Here is an 18,676-nt window from a genome sequence, read left to right as displayed (position 1 = left end):
CATGTTTTGGGAACTTTTAAGAAAAGCAGCAGCTACTAGCCGATACCCTACTTGCCTGGCCACTGTCTCACCAAAATGGTACATAACATGGAGGATGTATGGGTGTGAGCTAAGAAAATCTTTCCTCCATCTCCAACATTGTGACAGATGATGCTTTCAGGATGGGAAAGGTCTGCTATGAAGGTAGAAGGTGGGTAGTTATTTTTCAACACCCAGTAAGTTCCGTAGGCTTCCTGCATCACTTCCACCAAAGCATGATTGTCTCATTATTCCTATTTTACTTTTACTTCTGCTGGCTCCAGCTTTACTACAAACTAATGGAGTGTACAAATTGTTTCCTTTGAACGTCTTCTTTCAAGGCAAAGGAGAGCCTGCAGAACTTTCTACTCATTGGTAGGTTTTCCTTTTTTTATAAATCTCAGCAACGTTAAGGTATGATGTCTAACTTATAGCGCAGATACCTGCATAAAACCCACTTGAATCAATTTGCTTCAGACTTTATTTTCATATGCACGGGTGAATTATATTTTACTGCTCTTTTTAAAAAAGATGTTTATTTCTTTTCTCCGGGGAGGAGGCAGTCTCAGAGGCAAGGGCAGCAAATTCCTCATCCGGGGTGAAAAACGCACCCTTTTCGCCCAAGGAGTTTATAATCTCCTTTTATTTCTTTTGGACAGAATTGGGTCTGTTTGTAAGATGTTCTGCTTGCTTTTAAATTTGCCAGAGGAAAATAAGGACTTGTTTCCTTCAGAAATCAGTTGTCAGGATTAAAAAGAAAAGAAAAAAGCTCGTTAGGGATTTCTCTCTTTTTGTTTGTTTCTTGTAGAGATAAATAAATGTGTAACACCACTGCATTTATAGCAGGGTTGAGGAGCCTGTGGCCCCCTAGGTGTTGGTGAAAAGGGCTGGTTTTCAACATTGTGTGATATATCACCAGCTATACTTTGTGATATACTGATGTATCACAATATCTAAAATAAGAATGGAGCTATATTGAGGCATTGGCTGGCTTCATGGTTGTTCATTGTGATTTTTGCACACACAGACACACACATATAATGATTTGCCATATATGCCAGGTCAAAAAATATGAAACTGATATCACAATAAGGGCTTCAAACCGTTTTTGGACGATATATTGTTCAGCCCTAACACATGTCATGATTCACGATATATTGCAATATATTACTTTAAACCATGGGTAGGCAAACTATGGCTTGGGGTCGGATCTGGCCCAATCGCCTTCTCAATCCAGCCCGCAGACGGTCTGGGAATCAGTGCGTTTTCACATGAGTAGAATGTGCCCTTTTATTTAAAATGCATCCCTGGGTTATTTGTGAGTCCTGCCTGGTGTTTTTACATGAGTAGAATGTGTCCTTTTATTTAAAATGCATCTTTGAGTTACTTGTGGGGCATAGGAATTTGTTCATTTTTTCCCCTTCAAGATATAGTCTGGCCCCCCACAAGGTCTGAGGGACAGTGGACTGGCCCCCTGCTAAAAAAAATTGCTGACCCCTGCTTTAAACAGCCACGCCTTCTCCCAAAGAATCTTGGGATCAGTTGTTTCTTAAGGATTCCCAGAGTTGTGAGGAAATCTCTATTGCCCTCCCTCTTCAAAGGGAACTCTGGGAGCTGTAGATTTGTGTAGGGAACAGAGGTCAGCCATGAGCTGTCAGCACTCTTAGGAAACTACAGTTCCCAGAGTTCTTTGGAAGGAAGCCCCGACTGTTTAATGTGGTATGGGCCAATTTAGACCCTTCACTACTTCTGTTGCCAGTATTTGCTGCACTATTCAACCGCCTTCCTCCAAAATAAATTGGGAGATGTTTGGCATTAGCCAAACGTCAGCGCTGCTTCCGTTGCTTCTGACATTCACAGCCCAAAGTTCAAGGCTCCATTAGCCCAAGGAAGCTTTGTCCCGTACATTTCATTTTCTAACAAGCCAAGGTCAGCCCAGAGGCCAGCTTGCAATGATTACTGCTCGGGTGAAGGATGCTTCCTTCCTCCAGCTCCACAGAAAGCCAGGCAGAGTTTTTCTTCTCCTTCTTTACTTGGAGATATTGTAGCCGGTGACCTAAGCTTCAGGTCGGCTGCTATTGCTCCACAAACTGGGCCTCGCTGTGTGCCTGGAGGCAGAAGACTGCGCCTGAGTAGACTGTTTGTTTTATCTCGTCACTGAGCAAAAGATTCAGGTCGGCAATTAGTGTAGAGTTCAAGCCACCCTGTCGAAGGCAGAGATGGAGAGGAGCTGGAAAAGGCCACCGCTAAGTGGTCAGGGTTGCAGAGCGCTGTCCGTAAGAGGCCAAGCTAAGACAGGCCTGACAACATGAAGCCCACTAGCCATTTCATGAAGGTCTATTCAAGGGCTTGGAAGATCTTCCAGCTTTTGCTGCCTGGCAAGGACAGATGGAAGGTGGTGGTGGTTACTGAGCACTTGGATGCCCTGGCTGGCCATAATGCATGGGCGACAAGCCATGCTTAGAATCATAGAACTGTCGAGTTGGAAGGGAACCCAAGGGTCATCTAGTCCAAGCCCCTGCAATTGTGCTGGTCCCAGGGGGTTACCATGCGGCATGGTCCGAGTCCAGTCTGAGGTCAAGGGTGTGGTATGGGGGCTGTCCGTCAAGGCTGAAGAAGGGTCCAAGGCAAGGAGTCGGGTGAGGTCAAGAACTCTGGCAGAAGAACAGGACAGGGTGCCAGCAGGAACAGGTTACCAACAATGTTGCTCCCCCAACCTGGGACTGGGCTGGCTGGCTTTTATCTGCCCCGAGGCATAGGGCGGCCCCGGTCCTCAGGTGACTCGCCTCTCCTGGCCTGGAGGCAAGCACTCCTCCTGCGAGAACTTAGTTCCCTCCGCTTCTCTGCCCTGAGCCTCTGCAGCTCAGGAGAGACTGGAGGGTTACCAGACCCAGAGGCAACCTCACCTTCTTCCCCTGATGGGGCTGAGAGTGGAGCACCTGCAGGCAATGGGTCCTTGATCACCTCCAGAGCAGATTCAGCTGGTGTCTGCTCCTGAGGATCCGGCACAGGTGAGGGCCCTTCAGGTTCAAGCCCCAGCCCCGGCTCAGCCGGTCCTGGAGGCGGGGACTCCTGTGCAGGCTGGGATTCCTCAGGTTCAGCCTCTGAATCCAATTCCCAGGCCATCACACCAATGCAGGAATCGCAGCTAAGGCATCCATGACAGATGACCATCCAACCTCTGCTTCAAAACCTCCAAGGAAGAAGAGTCCACAACCTGTTCCACTGTCAAACATCTCTTAATGTCAGAACGTTCTTCCTGATGTTTCATCAGAATCTCCTTTCCTGTAACTTGAAGCCATTGGTTTGAGTCCTACCCCTCCAGAGCAGGAGATCACAAATTGTGAAGACCACTTTGACAGCAGATTCTGGAGGTTACAGCAAGAGTGTGCACCAGCAACGACAGAGCCTGAACCTGAGAACATAAGGAGAGGCTGCCAGAACAGGTCAACAACCCATCTGGTCTAGCATCCTTTTCACACAGTGGCCAACCAGATGCCTGTGTGAGCCAGTGTGGTGTAGTGGTTAAGAGTGGTAGACTCATAATCTGGTGAACCGGGTTCGCTTCCCCGCTCCTCCACCTGCAGCTGCTGGGTGACCTTGGGCTAGTCACGCTTCTCTGAAGCCTCTCAGCCCCACTCACCTCACAGAGTGTTTGTTGTGGGGGAGGAAGGGAAAGGAGAATGTTAGCCGCTTTGAGACTCCTTCAGGATATCAAATCCAAACTCCTCCTTCTCCTCCTATGGGAAACCTGCAAGCAGGATTTGAGTGCAACAGAGCTCTCCCCTACTGTGGCTTCCAAAAACCGAAATTCAGTAGCATTGTTGCCTCCAACTATGGTGGCAGAGCACAGTCTAGTACCTCGCTCTGTCATCCATGAATTTACCCAATTTTCTTTTGAAGCCATCTACGTGGGTGGCCATCACTATGAGTTGCATAGTTTAAGGACTTCCTTTGATTTGTTCTGAATCCTCCAACATTTAGCTTCACTGGATGTCCAGAGATTCGAGTGCTATGAGAGAGGAGGAAAAGCAAGGGAGCCCATGGAAGCCCTCTCCCCACTCTTCCCCATAACATTAGAAAATGGTCCTCAGCTTCATGGAGCAGACACATAGGAAGCTCAGGTCATTGGTCTATCAAGGTGAGTACTGTTTACACAGACTGACAGGGACTCTTCAGAGTTTCTTCCAGCCCTACATAGTGATGCCAGGGATTGATTTAGGGACCTTCTGTTTGCAGAGCAGATGGTCTGTCATTCAGCTGAGGTCTTTGTGCATACATTTTGGCTCAAGGTACTCTGTAAATGATGTGATGTCCTTAGATGGCACCAAGAAAGAAAGAAAGAAAGAAAGAAAGAAAGAAAGAAAGAAAGGGAAAGAGAGAGCAGAAGAGAGAGAAGGAAGGAAGGAAAGAGAAAAGAGGAAGGAAGGAAGGAAGGTTGTACTCTGTGCTATACGGCATACTTCAACTTTCTTCTTTCTTTTAAAGTAGCAGCCCAAAATAAAAATATTGGGAGGAAATCCCACTCAATTCTGTATTGCTACCAACAGGCCTATAGCCTGACACCTCACTCTACTGATACCCACAATGCAAAAACAGAACAGAACAGAACAAAACCCCATACCTTTCATCCTGACAGCTTCTGCGCCTTTTGGTCTCAGCACAAAGCAGCTCCAGCTAGCTGGTTAGACACCACTTGCAATAGCTTTGGCACCTAATTTCATTGGCTGCTACTGCTGTTCTGTGGCTGCTAGCCACATTCCCCAGCTGCTAGCTGTCCAGCTATTCTGCAGCGCACCTGATTTTTGCTTTGGGGACGGAACAACTAGGTTGCTCAAAGATGCCATCAATGCGTGAGCTCTAGAGTGAATTGGAGAAGCAGGAGGGTAACAAAGGGCTGTGCAAATTCATAGTACACACACTGCATCTTTCCTTGCTTGAATCCTTCACTGCTTTTCCTCTAGAAGGCCCCCTGGCACTCAGTGGTAGGGCAAGCAAAATGTCCCACATTCAACCCTTGGCTTCTCTGGAGAGGGCTGAGAGAGACCCCTGCCTGAAACCCTGGAGAGTTACTGCCAGTCAAGTCAGTGTTGACAGACCTGAGCTGGAGCTATTTTAATAAATAGGGGTCTTAGTAGACCACAATCTGAACATGAGTCAATAGTATGACGCAGCAGCAAAAAAAGCTAATGCTATTCTAGGCTGCATCAACAAAACTATAATGTCCAGAACAAGGAAAATAATAGTCCCATTCTATTCTGCCTTGGCCAGACCACACCAGGCATAAAGGTAAAGGGACCCCTGACCAATAGGTCCAGTCGTGGCCGACTCTGGGGGTTGCGGTGCTCATCTCGCTTTATTGGCCAAAGGAGCTGGCATACAGCTTCCAGGTCATGTGGCCAGCATGACTAAGCCACTTCTGGCGAACCAGAGCAGCGCACGGAAATGCCGTTTACCTTTCTGCCGGAGTGGTACCTATTTATCTACTTGCACTTTTGATGTGCTTTCGAACTGCAAGTTGGCAGGAGCAGGGACCGAGCAACGGGAGCTCACCCCGTTGCAGGGATTTGAACCACGACCTTCTGATCAGCAAGTCCTGGGCTCTGTGGTTTAACCCACAGAGCCACCAGGCATACTGTGTCCAATTTTGGGCACCACAATTTAAGAAGGATGTTGACAAGCTGAAACGTGCAGAGGAGGGCAACCAAGGTGATCAAGGGTCTGGAAACCAAGTCTTATGAGGAAAGCTTGAAGGAGCTGTGGATATTTAGCCTGTAAAGAGGAGACTGATATGATAGCCATCTTTAAACATCTCAAGGGCTGTCACATGGAAGATGGAGCAAGCTTGTTTCCTCCTACTCTGGAGGGTAGGACCCCAAACCAACGGCTATGGCCTACAAGAAAGGAGATTCCGGCTGAACATCAGGAAGAACTTTCTGACAGCAAGAGCTGTTTGACAGTGGAACAGACTCCCTAGAGAGGTTGTGGACTCTCCATCCCTGGAGAGTTTAAAGCAGATGTTGGATGGCCATCTGTCATGGATGCTTTAGTTGAGATTCCTGCAATGTAGGGGACTGGACAAGACGACCCTTAGGGTCCCTTATGACTATGCAAGTCTATGACTCTATGATCCAACTGCCACTTCATCCTTCTGTCTTTCCCCAAACCCTGTCTGAGAGAACCACCATTTCAAAGCTTCAATCTAGAAGAGCTTGGTCTCTAAAAGTTGCAGCGTGCCCTGCTTCATTTCTAAACAACCCACACCGAGATCCCTTTGAGGCCAAGAAGCCAATGCAACTGAGCATGGAGGTGGTCAATATTCCAGCAGCTCATGGCGCCATTCAAACAGAAAAACTTCCCAGAGGAAAGCTGAGCGTGGAGATCAGGAAATGTCACGAGAATGCCAAATGAGAAGCGGCAGGAAGCCTGGAGGAGAGGCCTAAAAGTATTTCATTTAAATGCTCCTCGGAGAGGCGCTTGCAGCTTCTCATCTTGTGCCAGCTCTGCAGTATTATGAAAAAACAAACAAACAAGAAAACACAGCATGAAAAACATGTCACCGACAACGTACCTCACTGAGAAAGGTTCCTGAAAATGAGGCTTGGAGCATTCTCACCCACAAGAAGATGCTGTAAAGCCAGGGCAGCTGAGATTGCGCCCTTCAGATGTGGCTGGACTGGAACTCCCAAAAGCCCCAGGCAATAGCACCAATGTTCGTGGGGCACAAGACTCCAGTGATATCCTGGGGACACCACATCGGCTTTCCCTACCAGGCTAGAAAACAGCCCTAAGCAGGTATTCCAAATAAGCCTCACGCCCCAACCAGACCATGTTCCTCGTCTGCACTCAAAGGCCACCAGCGTTTTGTAATTTCTGCAATGTCTCTATTGTGCAAAGTGTGTTGCAGCACTGCACTTGCAGGTCTGCAAGAGTTTCTGAAGAGAGATCACATTTGCACAGGGATGGGAAGTCTGTGGGTTCTGGGAGCTCCTCGTTTTGTCAGTGGCAAGACTTAATTAATGGATGGAATTGAGTGGCACAGGAGGCAGTGGTGCCCACTAGCTGAGAGGACTTGTGAAGGGAAGTCTGACAAATGTATGGGAGGATGGTTCTGCTTGTGCCAATTAACCCTTCACCCGCTGCCGCTGCCACCTGTCCCAACTCACAGGCTGAGTGCCGAGTGAAATCAGAGAAGTGGAGAGCTTCTTTCAGTTCTTTTATTTACATCAACAGACTACACAGAGAGGCCATGAATTATGCTCCCTTCGGTCTCAAGACGTTCCTCAGAGTGCCTGTTCCACCCCAGTCCTGGCTCTGGCATAGCATCTGCTGCTGTTCATAGGTTTGCTGCCTAAGCACGGGAGCAATTCTGCAGGTGTAGTCAATGGTGCTGTATCCTTTACCCTCTGTTCCACATAAAACAATGAACACATAATTCTCCAAGTCTAGGCCATGAGGCTAGACCTCATTTAGTTGGAAAGATTGCACTAGACCTGGATGAGAGCATGCAGCTTGAAGACGACGCACACATTTGTGCATAGTCAGGATGTCACAGAGATCTAGCTTTAACAAAAGTAGAGCGAGACTTCTCGTAGTCCGTAGCTAAACTGGCACCTCTACACGAATCGCTGAGCGTCAGAGTCTGACAGCTTGATAAATGAACATCTCCCTCTCCTTTTCGAAACCTTTTTTTTTTTTTATGGCTGATGTCAACACTTTCAGATCACTCGCTGTATATTTGAAGTGCTCTTTTTTGGTGTTATTTTCAAAATGGCAGCTATCTCCGAAATGAGAAAGGATATTGAGTCATGTCAGATCTGGTTTTCAATCTGTGTTCTCTGCTCAAAAAAGAGAGAGAAGAAGTTAGAAAAGAGGGGGAAAGAAAAGAAGAGGATGAAAAAACATTGATCTTAGGTGCGAAGACCAATGTCGCATTGTAAGTGTCTGCACTGTACATTGAATGAAGTATCATACCACTTTAATCAGCTTCTACCCAAAGAAGCCTGGGAACTTCTTTATTAAACATTTCCAGAGTCAAATCCATAAAAACCCCCACTGCCCTTGGCAAAACAAGTGGCCCTGGCAGAGTATTGGGGGGGGGTACTTAAAAGGTAAAGGGACCCCTGACCATTAGGTCCAGTCGTGGATGACTCTGGGGTTGCGGCGCTCATCTCGCTTTATTGGCTGACGGAGCCGGCGTACAGCTTCCGGGTCATGTGGCCAGCATGACTAAGCCGCTTCTGGCGAACCAGAGCAGTGCACGGAAACGCCGTTTACCTTCCCGCCGGAGTGGTACCTATTTATATATTTGCACTTTGACGTGCTTTTGAACTGCTAGGTTGGCAGGAGATGGGACCGAGCAACGGGAGCTCACCCCATCGTGGGGATTCAAATCGCCGACCTTCTGATTGGCAAGTCCTAGGCTCTGTGGTTTAACCCACAGCGCCACCCACGTCCCGGGGGGGGGGGTACTTACATATCCTTAAATTGTGGATCTCCCTCCCCACAGAGTTGTGTCTGTCACTTCCATTATTTTGGAGAATGCTGAGGACGCACTTGAATTGTATATTTTCAGGACCCACATTATTTCTGTGATTGTCTTAAGCTGCTTTTAGTATTGTATACTAATACTTCCCTGGGACTTTAGAGTGAAGGGCAGGTAATAAATTAAAACAAAAGCAACTTTCAGCTCAGCCCTAATTTTTAATTCAAAGTCTGTTTTTCATAGGTTTCATAAATTTCTTCGATGTTAGCATGTGTGTGTTTGTAGACTCTCTCCCTCTCTCTACAGCAGGGGTAGGCAACCTAAGGCCCGTGGGCCAAATGCGGCCCAATCACCTTCTCAATCCGGCCTGTGGACGGTCCAGGAATCAGCATGTTTTTACATGAGTAGAATGTGTCCTTTTATGTAAAATGCATCTCTGGGTTATTTGTGGGGCATAGGAATTATTTTTTCCCAAAATATAGTCTGGCCCACCACATGGTCTGAGCGACGGTGGACCGGCCCACAGCTGAAAAAGGCTGCTGACCCCTGCTCTATAGGGTGTATTTATATATAGTCCTCAGCTTGTTTGCTAATGAGCTGTGATGCCAACGAACCATTTCCTGTAATGAGCATACAATTTATCGCAAAAGATTAATTATATTATAAACGGCAGCCAATGGCTCAAAATAACATATATAAAGATTTCTCTTTTAATGAGCTGCCAAAGTGTGGCTGACTCTCCCTGTGTGGAAAACACAGAACAAAACGAAGCAAAAGAAAGGAAAGGGAAAGCAACCAGTCCTTATTCTTCTCTGAGAAGGGCACCGTTTCAGCCAATCCTGTTGCGGAGCTATAATGAAGGACCATTATCATTTCAAAGAGTGCTACAGCTCAATAATCTAAGCAGCATGAGATGGTGGTTCAAAGAGTTTGTGGTTTTAAGAGAGGGAGAGTACCCACTGATTCTGGGGAAATGAACAAGGAGTTGAAAACGTTAAGCAGATCTTGGCATTAGCTGCCAGGAGACACAAGACCTCAAGCAGTAACAGTGGGAAACTGTTCCTTGCAACTAATTATATGATAAATACACACACACCACAACTCTGATTTTTCTAAAAACACACACACAGGGATAGATTTGGAGGGTGGCACTCCATTGAAATTCACCAGTAAAAATGAGCTGCCATTTCTTCTTTAAAAAAAAAAAAAGTTTTTTGAGGGTGGGGCAAATGAGCAAAGCAATTTCTGAATATCTGGAAGGTGAATGCATTCATAAGGGATCTCTGCCCCACCCTACATTGGCCTATGTTGGTATTTTCAATGAATTTGAACACACTGAGAGTGTCATATGAATGGTTCAACATGCTTCCGGATCATTGGCTATGCATCTAAGCTTGATCTGTCTCGATCCATTCATTTTTTGCATTGCAAATGAACACACATTGACCCCTTCACAAGACTGCTTTAGCGTTGCCAGCTTTTCAACTGCTACCACTGCTGTGCCTTTTCTATACACATCAATTTGCTGCTAAAGGCACAATAGCAACTTAAAGGTAAAGGTAAAGGGACCCCTGACCGTTAGGTCCAGTCGCGGACGACTCTGGGGTTGCGGCATTCATCTCGCTTTATTGGCCTAGGGAGCCGTCATACAGCTTCTGGGTCATGTGGCCAGCGTGACTAAGCCACTTCTGGCGAACAAGAGCAGCACACAGAAACGCCATTTACCTTCCCACCGGAGCAGTACCCCTATTTATCTACTTGCACTTTGATGTGCTTTTGAACTGCTATGTTGGCAGGAGCAGGGACCAAGCAATGGGAGCTCACCTCGTCGCAGAGATTCAAACTGCCGACCTTCCGATCAGCAAGCCCTAGGCTCTGTGGTTTAGACCACAGCGCCACCCGTGTCCCTAAGAGCAACTTAATATTCTCTTATTTTGCTGTTTCATAGGCCAATGCTACTTTGCATGCCATTCCAAAATCCCCAAGCTTTTTCTTTATTCAAATTAGGTCTACTTTTTTCCGGCGCACCGAACTACTCACGAAACCAGATTGACACTTGCAAACCCACTGGGAAAATTCAACTTTGGTTGATTAGCACCAGTGAAATGTTACTCATGCAGGTGGACTGTCACAAATTTGCATCATCTTAAAACTCTGGCTGAAAGGTGTCACAGAGGTTTGTAATTACCTGGCTTGAAATGCAAACTTGCCCAGCTTGCAAAGCTCGGCTAGGTTACAAACTGAGCAGCATTTTCAAGCAGAGTTCCTTTCTAGCTTGGAATCAGAGCCCTCCCTCTTTCCCCGAACACCGCAAGGAGAGAAGAATGCAGATGGACATGATCACACTTTTCCAAAACTTCGAGGACAGCCGCAAAGATTAGTCCCCCATAGCCCCAGATCTAATGGACTTAACTTACAGAAGGCTAGATCTTGGTTGAACATTAGAGGAAATGTATCGATGGTAGGAGCCATCTGACAATGGAACCAATTATTCGGTTAGGAAGATTTCCACCTCCCTGGAGGTCATCAAGGACAGGCTATCTATCTATCATCTATATCTATCTGCATCTATCTATCTATCTATCATCTATCTATCATCTATCTATCTCTATTATCTATCTCTCTATCATCTATCTATCTATCTATCTATCTATCTATCGTCATCTAACTATCATCTATCATCCATCATCTATCTATCTATCATCTATCTATCTATCTATCTATCTCTATCATCTATCTATCGTCATCTATCTATCTATCATCTATCTATCTATCGTCATCTATCTATCATCCATCTATCTATTATCTATCATCTATCTATCATCTATCTATCTATCTATCTCTATCTATCTATCTATCTATCTATCTATCTATATCATCTGTCTATCATCTATCATCTATCTATCTCTATCATCTATCTATCATCCATCTATTGATCATCCATCTATTGATCATCCATCTATCTATCTATCTATCATCTATATCTATCATCAAAATCAAAAATGCCCTCTTCCTTCCCCTTTCAGCTTTCTTCATTTCTTCATTTTTTAAAAAAATCCAACCTCAGTGTATTTTAGCTAAACTCAAGATGCGAAAAAAAGAAATATTCACACAGTAGACTAGCAGCAATAAAGGCTGCTGTGAGGACAAATGCAATGCAGTTGAAAATGCGATTTTGGTTTTAAACACATTGTAAGGAGTTTGTATGGGAGTATATTGTATTTAAAAATGGGGTAGCAGAGTTTTTAGGGGGCTAACCAGGTTGGGATAGCTGGGATAGCAGGCTTGCTGGGTTTTGAATGTCTTATGTAGATTTTTCAATTTCGTTGTTCTGTATGGGACAATGACAGTACAGATTATCGTATCGTATTGTATCGTATCGTAAAGCATACTAACTACATGAAACCATACAGATGATGATGATACTAAAAACAACATCATCAGACAAGCAGAACCGTTCTATGTCCACTTACTTGGTTCAAGAGAACTTCCTCTTCAGCATGCATAGGACTGAAGTCACAATTCTAGTAAATGTTTATCAGCACTATATATTCTATAAAATGCATGAGGAACTCTTTGCTGTTCCAGGCTCACTTCCTGCTTGCAGTGGCTCAACCTCTCCTTCATTGAACACCCAACCCACAAACATGGCTAAATATCATTGAATGGCAGTAATAGATACCTTCCTTCCTTCCCTCCTTTCTGTTCTAAACACAGGAGAGGTGCAAAGAGCTTCTCTCTGAGAGACAGTGTAGCTGAGGAGAGGCGCTGAAAGACCATTTTGGGGTCCTATCTCTTTTTCAGGTCTTTTAGGTGTGGCAGCCATTTTGTGCTATGTCACACTCCCATGGCAGCCATCTTGCAACTAGATCACACGGCACTTTCACAAAATTCCAGATAGATCCGTCAGCCCAAAAATGTTGGTTGCCTCCAACTAGATAACTAGACAGATCGATGTAGACCAAGTACAACAAGAGAAGACACAAGAAAAGCAAGGCCCTGTTACCCCATATCTGTGCTACCTCTTAGTAAGCATGGTTGTTGCCATTTTGGCTACCTAAGGGGCAGCACTCAAAGATATCGTTTGGAATTGAAATACAGAGTAGGTATACAGAAAGCCAGGTCTCAAGCATGACAGAGGGTGGATCTTCACACAGGAAAAAAAATGCTAGAAATAAGTCATAAATTAAATCGTCGTAACAAAAGAGAGAAAAACGTTATGTAAAATCACATTAAAAAGTTTTGTGCTCTACAGCGCCATCTGGTGCTGCATGTTTATAATGCATTGAAAACAATGGTGTTTTTTTACTAGTGTAGCTGAGTCCCAAGTGCAGAACCTGGAATGGGGTTATGCAGATGAGGAAGTGGAGCTATGCAGATAAGATGAGGCTTCCTTCTCAAAGGCTATAGGTCGCCAGGGGCAGGGGGCAGATTTAGCCCCCGTTCCTCAAAGGATGTATTTCTGTATGGGAAAAAAGTAAAAACCACCCCATTTTGGGATACTGCTGTGTTGAGGTCACAACCAAACCTCCATCATTGACAGACCCAAAGACATTTTGCACGACTTGCATGATAGGAAAAAATCTCAAGATCTTTGTGGCATGCAAGCCCCCTCCCACACAGCCCTTGATAATGATGGACAGCTTGTTAATTAACAATGAAAGTGGCATCTGATTCTGATGGGCGCCTTCTAATTATGGATGCGCTCTCATCTGTCTCTGTCTTACCTCTCTTTCTTCTGAAAACAAGCAAGCTCTCATTAGAAGGTGCCTCTGTTTACGATTTGGCTGCCACAAAAACCAGGTTCCTGATTCAGTCGGTTTGCATGCTTCAATGGTTGTAGCAGGCGGTGACGTGTGGGTGTGCGTGGCACCTACCTAGGATGCCTTGTTAAAAATCCAGGTGCGCCTGTCATCACGAGAGAAGGAATACCAAAAGATACACAGAGGGATTAACCTAACTGGACCCTTCCTTGTGTCGATGCACAACATCTAGGAAAGCAAGATGCAGCCCAGACACTGAGATCAGTGGCTTATCCATCAGTCTGGGAGTGCAGATACTCATCTCTTTTGCGGCATGCGAAACCACAGGACGAAACTTACCTTTTTTTCTTATCTAATTCTTCCCAAGGAGAAGGTAACATTTACTTACTTAGGATAACGCCTCTGCTGGAAGACCGGCAGGATCTCAGCATCCCAAGTGGAATGGAGGAACAGCAGGTCCCGAAATCTCTCTGTAAAACAGCAATAACAACAAAAATGATGCAGCCTTTTGTTGCAGAATCCAACTAGCCCAACTGCATCGGTGCAAGGCTTTTATCATATGTGGTGGACTTGTAAGGTAATAAAAGCTTTCTGGGAGATGATATATAATGAAATGAAAAAAAAAATGCTTAAAATAACTTTGTTAAGAAACCAGAAGCTTTTCTTTTAGGAATTATAGGTACCAAGATCCCAAGTGAACAGAAAAGACTTTTGCAACAGAAAAGACTGTGCAACACAGATGCTACTAGCCCAGAGATGGAAAGAAGATAAAGTCCCTACCAGAGAGGAATGGCAAACCAAGCTGATGGACTATGCCAAAATGGCAAAGCTGACTGGAAAACTCAGAAACCAAGAGGACAGAAAACATTATAAAAGAATGGGGGGGATTATAAGTTATTTAGGAGACTACTGTAAGCAGATGAAAACATTAGCAGGAGTTTGATTTCGCACGTAGTGTAACAATAACCATGAATAATACGGCTTGATATAAAAATTGGAGCATGGAAGAATATGTAGTATTAAATGTTGAAAATGGGACCCCATGGAGGGGGTGGGGGGGAAGTCTGGAGATTCGGAGGAATTTCTCTATGTGGATATAATTTTCAATTCTTTGTTTATAACTCTGTAAGTCCATTCTTAAACCAAAGCGTTCTTAAACCAAGGCGTGCTTTCCCATAGCAGCGTGGGACTCAATTTACAAATGGAACACACTCAACAGGAAGTGAAACATGTTCTGCTTCCAAGGCAAAGTTCACAAACCAAAACACCTACTTCTGGGTGTTTTGCAGTGTTCTTAATCCAAGTTGTTCATAAACTAAGCTGTTCTTAAACCAAGGTACCACTGTATTCGTAAAACCAAATAAAAATGATTTTAAAAAAACCCTGCTCCAGAGAGGGGGATGGGGAAGTTGTGTTGAGGAAGCATAATTCCTTGTGTCAATGAGATTAATTTCTTGGACGACACCCTAGGCCTGCATGCCGGTACATAAGAAGAAGAAAAACACAAAAATCCACAGTTGGGCAATACCAACCAAAATCTCAGTTACAGATAGGTAGCCGTGTTGGTCTGCCATAGTCAAAACAAATTTTTTTTTCCCCTTCCAGTAGCACCTTAAAGACCAACTAAGTTAGTTCTTGGTATGAGCTTTCGTGTGCATGCACACTTCTTCAGATACCCTGAAACAGAAGTTGCCAGATCCTTCTATATAGTGAGAAGGTGGGGAGGGGTATTACTCAGAAGGGTGGTGGGAATGGCTAAAATGGCATTTGATGGCATATACAATGTTAGACGAATGCCAACAGTGTCCTTCAGCTCTCTATATTGGACAAACAGGCCAAACCTTACGCCAAAGAATAAACGGACATAAATCGGACATCAAGAATCACAAGACAGAGAAACCAGTAGGAGAACACTTCAATCTCCCAGGACATTCTATACAAGATCTCAAAGTAGCTGTTTTACTACAAAGGAATTTCAGAAATAGACTGGAAAGAGAAGCTGCTGAATTGCAACTCATTACCAAACTTAAAACCATGGAGAGACCTGGTCTGAACAAAGACATTGGATTCTTATCTCATTATACATGACAAAGCCATTTTTCACCTTCTCACCCCTTGCTTTTTCCTGTAAGACCTATTGCAGTCGTTAAGAGTCGTCAACAGGCTCATCACAGCTATCTGCCAATCACCCATTCCCACCACCCTTCTGAGTAATACCCCTCCCCACCTTCTCACTATATAGAAGGATCTGGCAACTTCTGTTTCAGGGTATCTGAAGAAGTGTGCATGCACACGAAAGCTCATACCAAGAACTAACTTAGTTGGTCTTTAAGGTGCTACTGGAAGGAAAAATTTTTTTTTGTTTTAACCAAAATCTCAGTAAACAATGGCAAAGCTTTTACAGCAGCCAGGCTGTTCCTGTTCAGGAACTGCTGTAGCTGAAGAAACAGAAGCTAGGAAACGGCACTGCTTGCCACAGAGGACACTTGGGCCACCAGTAACAAAGACCAGTATTCAGAAGTACCCCCAAACCACACGCTTGCACCTTCAGAAGGAGAGCAACCCCATTCAGAACAGGCAACTTGTCTATCTTGCAGACACACCTACCCAAAGAACCTCCATTTCCCCAGGATTCTTGTACAATTGATTGGCCTTCATCCAGCCCACCACATGTGGAGAGCGGTTGTGCGTTTTTGCAAGCCAAAACCAGCCTACCAAGGGCTTGGTGAACTTAGTGGGTTTTTGCTGGGTAAACTTTCCTTCCCCAGGAGTCAATGTGCTTTAACTGTATGGTGTTCATGCAGCCAGAGAGAGAAAGAGAGCATTATTTAGTTCAGGAGCAATGGGCTTAGTTTGATGCCAAAGCGTGTTCTCATTCATAGAGAGCACATGTTGTGGTGGGGTCTGGCAGGCCCCCCCTCTGTTGCTGGGCGGGTTAGTTTGGATGACCATCCAGAGTGATTGGGCGGTTGGGTTTGTTGTTGGGCAAATTTTGGTGTTGCAATTTAGGGTGTTGGACCAAAGGTTATAAAGTGAAGTCACACAGCACTGACTAGGCTCTTTTGCTGTGTGCATCAGATCACCCGCCCACCCTCCCTAATTTAGGGATCTTGGTTGACCTTGCTATGCCTGCTTTTGGGGCAGGGGCCTGGTAGGAATTTTGTCCAATTGGCTGATTGGCTGGTGCCATTTGGTTTTTGCCTACTGCGTAGCAGATCGTCACAGCTTGTAAGGTTGCGGTTAGGGATTGGTTAAAAAATTGGTTGGGGGAGGGGTAAGGATTGGCGGTGCCTGCCCCTCCAATGCTGCTGCAGAAAGGGACTTCCGTTAAAGGAATCCAGGGGCTTGCCATTCTTTTGTCCGTACCCCTGAAGAGGGCTTAGAGCTGCACAAGCCCCCGGGAGCATGCGGAAGGGGGTGTGAGGGTCTGTTGCGCGGCTCCATGCTCTCCCCAGTATTGTTTTCCCTTACTGTCTTTCGCTGGAATCCGGAAGTCAGTTCTGTCCCTGGGTGTGGGGACAGATAGTCATAACCAATGCCTAAGCAACCACTCACATTTATGTATTTTAATAAAGTTGTGGCCAAAATTATGCCAAAAACCTTAAACAAAAATTATGTGTGAAGTGTGAATTATTTGGGGGTGGCTTGGAGGACCTCGACACGCAAATTATCTTACGAGTTCCTAACACTCAAGGGTTAAAAGTTCTGCTGTGTGATCACCTCCTATGAGGGGAGGTGGTAGCAGGGGACCCACTGATGCTACAAACATCCCTAGCTTCCTTTAAGGAGCTGGGCGAAGAAAACCACTTGGAAAGACAAAAGCATTCCTAGGGAGTTAGAACATGAAGCCACAAAGCCTCACGAAACAAATTCTCTTCTCTCTCTCTTTCTCCTGTTCCTGGTGAATGGAGAAACCTTCCTCCTGGGGCAGCAGGCCTAAACAGCTGCACTTCATACACAATTAATCCTTGCTTTTTTTGGTTACCGGTGCTGAAAATGTTCCAGAAGAGAGACAAACACAGCGCTGTTTAGAGGAGGCCAAAATGCCACCGAAAAATGCATCAGGGCTGAAGGGTGCCGTATGGTCAGGAACTGGCTTGTCAACTTGAATAGGTCTATATCTGTGTAGACCACCAGATTCCTCCTCCTCCTTCTCCTGATCATGGAGGCACCTTCTGCTGCCTCCACTGAGGAGAGACCATTGCTCAGGGGTCGAGAGCATGCAGACAGTGCCAGCTTCAACCTCTAACAGGACTCCAGGCCTTGAGGATTTGCTCCTGGCCACAGTAGACCAGTGGTGAGGAACCTGTGGCCCTCCAGATATTGATGGACTTAAGAGCTCCATCAGCCCCAAGCAGCATCACCAATGATCAGGGTTGATGGGAGTTGTAGTTCATCAACATTTGGAGGGCCTTCATGCAGCTACACCCCTACACCTGAGGTGGTAAATTGCTGCTCAAGCATTTTATTCTATTCTTCTCCTTCAGCCACAAAAGCCAGCGGTAAGGGTAACGTCTACGAATGGGTAGAAAGCTGCCTTAAATGCGTAGAGAAGAGGGGGCAGTCTCCCTCCCCTCCCAGCTCAGAGCCATACTGGTGAAAAAAATACTCTCCCCCTCGCCACAACTTCTGCTGATCTGAATATTTACAGGAAAAAATAATGTTTAAAAAACAATTTTGAGCCACACTAAATCCAGACACGCCCATAGACTTGGGGTACCTGACACTCCTGAGCAATTTATATATAAAATAAAATTAAACCAAATGGCAAATTAGCAGTCTTGAGAACTTTGGCCCTTAGACACTTCTAGCTGTAAGGTTTTTTTCATTAGCCTTCGGTTCTCACAAGCAGATGTCCACGGGAAACTTGCAAGCAGAACACCTTTCTGTCCACCTATGATTTTCCACAACTGCTGTTCAGAGACCTGTTGCCACTGAGAGTGGAAATAGAAAATAGCCATCATAGTTAGCCTTATCCTCCACTGATTTGCCTAATTCTCTTCTAAAGCCATCCAAATTGGTGGCCATGCAGACTTCTTTTGCAAGAACAAATTCCTGTGTGTGTGTGTGTGTTCTTGAATGTTTCTGTCTCTGGGTTTCTATGCCGTGGTGATGCAACCCTTTCACCAAAATAAAAACAGCCACCTGTGTAACGAATGGAAAAGAAACATTAGGTGCAAATTCCCAAATCGCTTACTCTAGAGTCACGCTATTAAAACTGGAGACCTTGCAGACACCAGCTAGGATCCACAGCTTTGCAGCTGATCAGCACACAGCCTCGAGTCAATTTTCTCTGAGCAATTCCCTGAGCTGAAACACACACACACACCACCCAAAGCACTTCGAAAACTCCTTCAGTTTCATCTTCCTGGATTGCAGCTTCAAATCGGAGCGAGCGGCAGAGGGAGGG

General features: G+C 45.3%; 1 protein-coding gene across 4 annotated transcripts in view; it reads right to left on the bottom strand.

Moving 5' to 3' along the window:
- Positions 1–18,676, bottom strand: part of NOX4 (NADPH oxidase 4) — a 95,721-nt gene that overhangs the window by 11,503 nt on the left and 65,542 nt on the right. For all 4 annotated transcript variants that reach the window (XM_083609926.1, XM_083609927.1, XM_083609924.1 and 1 more), the window contains exon 13: positions 13,655–13,736. In XM_083609926.1, the coding sequence (XP_083466052.1) occupies positions 13,655–13,736 (82 nt within the window). The remainder of the gene's footprint in view (positions 1–13,654; positions 13,737–18,676) is intronic.

Source organism: Podarcis filfolensis (genome assembly GCF_964270895.1).
Source record: "Podarcis filfolensis genome assembly, chromosome: 4".
In the NCBI taxonomy this organism is placed as follows: domain Eukaryota; kingdom Metazoa; phylum Chordata; class Lepidosauria; order Squamata; family Lacertidae; genus Podarcis; species Podarcis filfolensis.
This window is presented reverse-complemented; position numbering and strand designations above follow the sequence as displayed.